The sequence below is a fragment of the Colius striatus genome, chromosome 16, assembly GCF_028858725.1.
Source record: "Colius striatus isolate bColStr4 chromosome 16, bColStr4.1.hap1, whole genome shotgun sequence".
NCBI classification, from domain to species: domain Eukaryota; kingdom Metazoa; phylum Chordata; class Aves; order Coliiformes; family Coliidae; genus Colius; species Colius striatus.
This window is the reverse complement of record NC_084774.1, coordinates 10,640,202-10,648,060: the sequence shown is the minus strand read 5'-3', so window position 1 is coordinate 10,648,060 and position 7,859 is coordinate 10,640,202. Positions and strand designations below refer to the sequence as shown.

The 7,859-nt window shown below is 51.0% G+C and overlaps 1 protein-coding gene across 1 annotated transcript in view; it reads left to right on the top strand.

Annotated features, from left to right (window-relative positions):
- The first annotated feature begins 6,845 nt into the window (after positions 1–6,845).
- The window catches only part of NTSR1 (neurotensin receptor 1), a 57,835-nt gene continuing 56,821 nt past the window's right edge, over positions 6,846–7,859 (top strand). Inside the window, exon 1 of the mRNA XM_062009388.1 lies at positions 6,846–7,595. Coding sequence (XP_061865372.1) covers positions 6,927–7,595 — 669 coding nt within the window. The 5' untranslated portion in view covers positions 6,846–6,926. The remainder of the gene's footprint in view (positions 7,596–7,859) is intronic.

Genomic DNA, 7,859 nt, shown 5'->3' with positions numbered 1-7,859 from the left:
GGACAAGGTTCCTCATCAAGACTCTTCAAATGCTGCAAAGTCTGAGCTAGAAACAAGTTGTTCTTTTAAATTGCCTTTGCGCCAGTGAAGAACTCTTTATTTCAAGACAAGAAGGGGATTGTCTTCTAGAAGGTATTTTAGAAGAACCTGAGAAACAGCTTGTACCAGATTTTCTTTGCACCATCTGCTACAGAAGAAGCTTTCCCTCATCTCACAGCAACAGCAGCGTGCCCTGAGGAGCAAATTATCAGTTCTAGCAAAGGTACCATAGGATCACCCCTTTGCTTTGGCCTTAGGGAAAGACAATTTATACAGGACAAGAGGTAAAGGTGTGGGGAGAGACTCTCTAGAAGAAAGAACATGCTGCAGCAGTAGACATGGCTTTCTGTAAGATGAGAAAAACCACTTATTTTTTAACAATGAAACAGATGGAAATATCTGTCCTTGGAGCCAGAACAGTTTGTTAGTGACTGATGAGAAAGTTTAGAAATACAGCTATTGTCCAGAGAGTTGTCCTTCTCAGTAAGCATCTTACCATCCAAAAATCAACCAAGGGTTTATTTCACACAAGCTGTGTGTGGGTTTTTTCCACATTTATCAGCACCCGCAGTTCCCCAAACAGCTCTGGTCAGATTCACAAAAAGAATCTCAGGCACTGAATGCAACTCCAGTCAAGCCCCAGCATCAGGCTGAAAGGTACCAAATGAGCTCCCTCTCTGCTGCAGGCTGACCTGAATCAGCCTCCCTGGCCATTTTTGCTAATCATCTTTTTTTTCACCTCCTACCTCCTTTGTCTGTTTTCTTACAATTTCACTCAGAGCAGTGCCAGGGCTGCTCTTGGTTACAGCCTGGGACAGGGGCTGTTACCCAAGCATTGGAGCCCTTTCCCTTGGGGCAGCTGCAACAACCACTGAGCCATAAGAGAAGAAGAAAATCCCTCTCCAGGGATTCTCTGCCCACTCCAACATAATTAAAGCTATTTTTTTGTTATCTCTGGGCCCAGATGTTCAAACTGAGAAATGGTCCAGGTTAAGTTTGCCCAAGAGGAGGAAGAAAATCAGCAAAGCTTGAGGGATGTTAGGCTGGGCTGGCTGTGAGCTGTGCTGTGAGACAGCTCAGTGAGTGCTTTAGGAAAGAAATGTCCCCAGGATAGCCCACAGAGGAATGTTCCCAACAGTTCCCTGGCCATGGGGGTGTGAATGAACCTTTCTTAGGCTCACATTTGCCTTCAGAGCAGCAGGTCCTGCAGCAATGTTTTGAGGGGAGCAGCAGGACAGAAATAGGATGTGTCTGGGCTGAGGTCTGCCTGTGCCTGGGCATTGCCTGGGATAGCAGGGATGGAGCTCAGGGCCTCTGCAGTCACTCCTTTATCCTACTGATAATCAGGAGGAACCTTGTCACCACCCTCAGAAGCTGCAGAACACTGTTAGCATCCTCTCCTTGAGAGGAATGCCAGTGTGGGCTCAGAACAAGCCCAGGCTCAGGCAAATCCAGGCAGCCTGTGCTGTGAAAAATGGGAGGATGTGGGCTCTTAAAGGGAAGAATAGCAGGAACGAGCCAGATTGCAGAGTACAAATGATATGATTTACAGCGGGTCACAGTGTGCTTTGGAAGACACAAAGTGCCAAGTTTTTGAGTCTGCTGAAGTGGCACAGAGTGACTTGAAGCCAGAGTAGGGTGTCCCAGGAAAACTTCCACTGGGAACTTCTGTGGGGCTGATCCTGCTGCCTCATGCAGCCCCGTTCTTCCCAGCATCAGGAAAGGACCCTTCTGGGTGTAAGGGTCCAAAGCTGAGAGGTTTGTCTGCACAAGTGACACGTGGCCAAGGAGAAAGCCCTACCAGCCTACATGGTGGTTCCAGCATTTAACAGGAAAGAGCACAAAGCATGCCTGATGCTTTGTGTGTTTCCTGCAACCCAGAGCATTTCATAAGGATTTGGGAGCATGTCAAAAGTATGGGAAGGTCACAGGGAAAAGGCAGCAAAGAGTGTTTGGGTTCCAGGAATTTTTCCTGTGCTGCTTTTTTATTTGCCTTTAAAAATTGCCAGGCAGGCTGACACTGTGGAGAAACAACAGGAATCATTTAAAGCAGAGAAGGGGGAAGAAAATGAGGTTAATCTGTGCCTCCTGAGAGCTGTTGGTGGAGTGTAGGGGGAGAAAGGTTGGTGCTGAGCTGGGAGCTGGAGCTGGAGTTGTCCCCAGCAGCGAGGGCTGTGCTCCAAGCCAGCACCGCTGAGCGGAGCTGTTGGAAATGCCACTGGCAGAGCTGTTGTGGCTGCAAAAGCAGATTAAAGCCTTTAGAAAGAGAGTAAAAAGCCTGCTGCATGTGCACTGAGTGTGCCAGTGCCGTGCCTGGAGCTGAGGTGGAGGCTCATAGCTGCAGCAAAGGCAAACTCTGCCTTTGGACTCCTCCGTCCCTTCACTTTGTGTTTGGTCCTGGAGTAAAGCAGAGGAAAACCCTGTGTGCAGTGTGTGAGCACAACTGCCTGTGTCTTCAACACTTACTCTGCATATTATAAGATGAAGTGCATTTCTTGCCATGAGGGATCTGATTTGGGCTTGTTGCAGTAACAACTCAGGGGACTCAAAACCTACTTTTACCTCTAAACTAAATCAGTTGCTACCTCCTGTATGTATCCAGTTAGTGTATCAGTCCCTGTCTGTTTGAGACAAATCTTACAGGCTCTGTCAGCCAGCACATTCATTAATTTAAGGGAGTTTTGCCAATGTCAAGGAACATCTGTGTGGTGCTTAACTGGCTGGCTGGGGTTAAGCAACCCTGCAGCACACAGAAGACGGGACTGTAAGTGTCTGGACATAAATTTCCCAGCTGTCCCTCTCCAGAAATTGATCCTTCTTCAGGGTAATTCACTTGTCAATATCCTCATCTACACCTCAGTGTGTTCTGCTTCTCAGAATGCTTCCTTTGGGTTTTTTAAAACCTGCCCAGGGACAATAATGCTGTGGGGGGTGATCACTGCTCTGCTCTGGGTATGGTCTGTCTGCTTTGCCAACCCACACACCGATGTGCTCACACTGTGGAGTCTCAGCAGGTTCCTCTGCTATGAAAATCCCAGGCAATAAATATCTCATGTATCAACTGGTTTGATTTAAAATGCTCTCCTGAAATCAGTTCAGCCAAAGACAGTAAATAACATGCAGCCACTGGGAATCTTTTGCTGCTCATCCAAACTAGCAATACTTTATTTTGCAATATGTGGAGTGGGGAGGAGGGATGCACTTTCATGCTTGTAAATAATGATACAGCCAGTATTGTCATCAATAAAGCTGATCTATGTCCCTCTTTCTGTCAGCCCTTTCTCCCTCACTTCCTTGTTTTTCAAGTGTAGCATCCTTAAAAAGGCTCTGTACACTCCAGGAGTTTACTTTCCTAACCCACCTTAGACACTCCTGACTTCCCACTGCAAGCTGAGTTTGAATCAATCCAGCATTACCTTGCTCATGTACCTGATCTAACAGGTATTTGAGGCTGGGTGCTCAGACTTCAGTAGGAAAAAGGCTGATGCTGTCTCTTCAGCATCCGCTTCTTGCAGAGCTTTTTCTCTGCTGCTTTCTGTGCCCTTCAGAAAAATCCCACCTGGCAAAATCAGACAGGAATAGGATTAATGTGAAAAGTTCTCAGTGGTCCCCAATTGCAACTGGAAAAGAAAAAAGAGGAGAAAAATACTTGGGTCAACACAAAGGAGAATGAGGCAACCCATGGGCCTCACATCTTGGTCACTGTGGGAGCCCTGGCTCAAAGTCTGGGCAGTTTTAATAGATGAGGTCTTTGGGTGACATTTTCCTGCAAGATTTTAAGTAAATGCCTTGCTGTAACATTTGAGATCAGGTGTCTCTTGGTTTCCATGATTCTTTTCCTTTTTAAGCCACAGACACACACTTACAAAATGTATTAAAAGGAGCCCAGCTTAGCTGAAAGGTCGCTGGTTGAGAAACAAACAGCAGGGATTTGGGCTGGAGGCTTTGGCACAAGGAGAGAACCCTGCACCTCCAGCTCTGCTTTTGCTTGAAGAGGAATATGGATTAAAACCTTAGAGGGAGCAGAAGGGAGAGCAAAAAGAGAGACTCTCATCATTCACTTCATCAATGACAGGAAAGGGACTTCACACATCCCTCAAGCCACACACTAACAAAAGAGAGGGTAAAGCTGTGTTCCTACACAGCGAGGTAGGAATGAGGATGAAGTCTCCCCTTGGCAGGACCAAACCTCTGCCTGCTCCAAAGCCAGGGCTTGCAGGGAGTGCAGGTGTGGGCCAGCAGTAGGTGTCTGGCTCTCCAAAAGTGATGTGAAGACAGAAGGCAGAACCCACTTGGACCAAAAGCTTCCTAAAAGAAGAGGGGAGAGTTTGACCCTTTTCAGTCTGGAGAGAGAAAACATTTGCTTTTGTTTGCTCCTTTGTAAGGAGTGACTTGCACTTCTGCACAGGGAATGGTGAGGCTGCATGCCAGAAGAGGAACTCTTTGCTCAAACCCATGTCTGTATGAAACAGAGGAGAGCAGAGCTACCTGCCCATGAGAGTGAGAATAACTCACATGTGGCTCAGAGACTTGCCAAGGAATTAATGGAATCCCTTAAATGAATTAGCACATAGAAATACACTGCTGAGGCCTTTGATGATGGGACCACCCAGCTCCTTCAGTTGTGGGGGAGGGGTCAGTACTTTCTAATGTACTTTTACAAAGGAAGAGATTTTGGCTGGTACAAACTGCACCAACCTGTTCAAGTCTTGATTGTAAATCAATGGCCACATTGCTTCCAGGTAGCTGTTATTTCAGTGTGTAATTAGAATGATTTTTAAACTATATGTCTTGATATTCCCTGCCAGCACTTGCCATAGAGAGAAAGGGGAGGAGGCAGCACATGGAACATTCAGGAACAGCTGCTGGGACAGAGAAGGGAGATGCAATACTCTCCCTGTTAGCAGCTGTGCTTGTGTGCAGAAACATGAGGCAACAGAGTCCAAAACAGCATTTCTAGAGACAGTTATTGATATAAACGTGCACATCCACACTGTAAAATTAGACCAGCAGATGAGTATCTTGCTTGTGGGGATAGTAATTACTTTCCACAAGGTCAAAATGAAGTTAGGGGACCAGGAAGGGACAATAACTCTTCAGTATAGACATAGATCCCAAAGGAACTCACTTGCTGCCTCTGTGAGAGAAATGCTTTATTCCAGGAGCATGGGTTTGCTCTTGGACTGTGGGATCATAAGCTTCCCCACCCATGAGCACCCAGGAGAAGGCACATCCCAGCAGCTGTTCTCCTTCAGACACCACTACAACCCACCGCTTGCTCCATGTTCCACTCCCCTTCTTTGGCATAAATATTCTTGATCCATCTCAAGAACCCATCCAAGCACCAGGAAAGAAAGGGTGAGACCAGCTGGGAACACCCACCCTGCCAGACTCCTCTGGTCTCACAGAAATTTCATAACAGGAGCTTTTAACTGAAAGGAACATTGGTGTTAAAGAGATTATTAGTCATTCTTTGAACTAGTGTGGGATGAGCACCGGAAAACATTTCTCTCCAAATTTGTATGAATAATGGCACTAAATAAATCTGACTGTGATTAGTTCCATGGGTGAACCTATTGGATAGATTTCAGATGAGGAAAGTTTGGGGCAATGTTGGCTCCTGGTGAATGGTTGGGGAAAGTTCACTGTCTGCACACAGAGGTGATTTGATTGACTGAAGAATTAGACATCTTTCAGCAAACAGATGGACAATCTGCAGGACCTCAGTGAACACAGAACCCACTGGCTTTTGGGAACCAGGTATCTGGTATCTGCTAATGAGTAAAGGGGAAAAAATGACATCTCTTTGGATAAACCAGTGATTCCCTCTTTAGCATATGTAAAGAGTTTTATCATGAAGACAAGTGGGCAAACAACTCACTGGAGTTTTACAGGGCATCTGTCTGGCTCTGTGCCCCAGGTCTGAGAAGGTAACCCCACCACAGACCACTCACCCTCCAGAGGCCTTTTCATCTGTCAGCATCACCATGGCACACCCACAGCCTCTGCCCCTGCAACAGAGCAGCCCAGAGAGGATCCTGCATCCCCAAAGCTGAGGATATGGGATAAGGGAAAAGTCACTGATGGGGATCAAAGTAAAGCAGCTCACTGCTGTCACTGCTGTGCCATGGTGCTGAGGGTGCCTCTGGTTTTTTCCTCCTCCTTTTAAATGCATTTCTCCTAGCAGCAGCAGCAGGTGGGTGGCTATTTGGGGACTGGCAGGACATATGGATGTCCAAGCTGTGATGAAGCATCCCTGCTGCCTCTACTCTCCCCAGGAGAGTGAGTGGTGGAGGGGTGGCTGTGCTCCGACCCCCTGCCCGCCCTCCGCTTAGAGCCGTGGCTGTGCGCCCGACTTTGGGAGAAGAGGAAGGGGTCCCAATGCGGAGGGGCTCTCCAGCCCAGTCCCCGATGTGTTCCCTCCTTCCCCTCCCCGGGCCCCAGCTGGGGGCCTGAGCTGCGCCTGCAAAACTCACCTCGGCGGCGGGAAGCGGGGAGGGGAGCGAGCCGAGGGACCGTCCCCCGTGGGCGCGGGGGGAGCGGGGGCTGCGCGGCGTCTCCCGGCGCTGCTGCGGGTGCGGGTGCGTGTGTGTGCGTGTGCGGGGAGGCTCCTGCGCTGCCGGGGCACATCTGAGCGCCGGAGAGGTGCGGGGAGGAGAGAGCCGGAGCTGTGGGCAGGCGAGGCTGCTGCGGGCGGGGGGGGTGTGTGCGGGGGGTGTGTGTCTCGCACACGCACACGCACGGCAGCGGCAGGCGCCTCCTCCCCGCCGCATTAAAACCAGCCAAGTTTGCAGGCCGGGGGCAGCGGCACGTCGGGGCGCGGCGGCGGGTCCAGGAGCGGCGGCGGTCGGTGCTGCGGCCCCGGAGGCGCTGACCCGGCTCCGGGGATGCACCTGAACGCCACGGCCCCGGCCGTGCCGGGCGGCCCCTTCCACCTGCACCCCGGCGGCTATGCCAACGGCTCCAACCGCTCCGACTTGCTCCCCAAAGGGCCCGACGAGGAGGACTTGGACGTCAACACCGACATCTACTCCAAAGTGATGGTGACCGTCATCTACCTGGCTCTTTTCTTGGTGGGCACCGTGGGCAACTCCATCACGGCGTACACGCTGGTGCGCAAGAAGTCTCTGCAGAACCTGCAGAGCACCGTGCACTATCACCTGGCCAGCCTCGCCTTCTCCGACCTCCTCATCTTCCTCCTCTGCATGCCCATCGAGCTCTACAACTTCATCTGGGTCCATCACCCCTGGGCTTTTGGGGGGGCTGTCTGCAAGGGCTACTACTTCCTCCGGGACGCCTGCACCTACGCCACGGCGCTCAACATCGCCAGCCTCAGCGTGGAGCGCTACATGGCCATCTGCCACCCCTTTAAAGCCAAGAGCATCATGTCCCGCAGCCGCACCAAGAAGTTCATCAGCTGCATCTGGATCGCCTCGTTCCTCCTGGCCATCCCCATGATCTTCACCATGGGGGAGATCTACGGCAAGGACCAGAATCCCGACTCTCTCATCTGCACCACCATCGTGGACGCCTCCACGCTGAAGACGGTCATCCAGGTGAGAATCCCGGCGGCCGGGACTCCCCGAGCAGCAGGAGCCGGGCAGCATCCCCCTTCCTCGGGCTCGGATGGTCAAACTTTGCGGAGCCGGGCTGGGCAGGAAGGGGAGGCTGGCAGGGGGGCTGGGCAGGAGGAGGAGGCTGGCGGGGGGGGACTGGCTTGGCCATGGTGTGTCCCAGGCAGCTCTGACGGAGCGGACAGACCCGGGGTACTGGCGGGGGTGGGGGGAAGCGTCTCGGCTCTGCTTGTTGTGCACTATCCT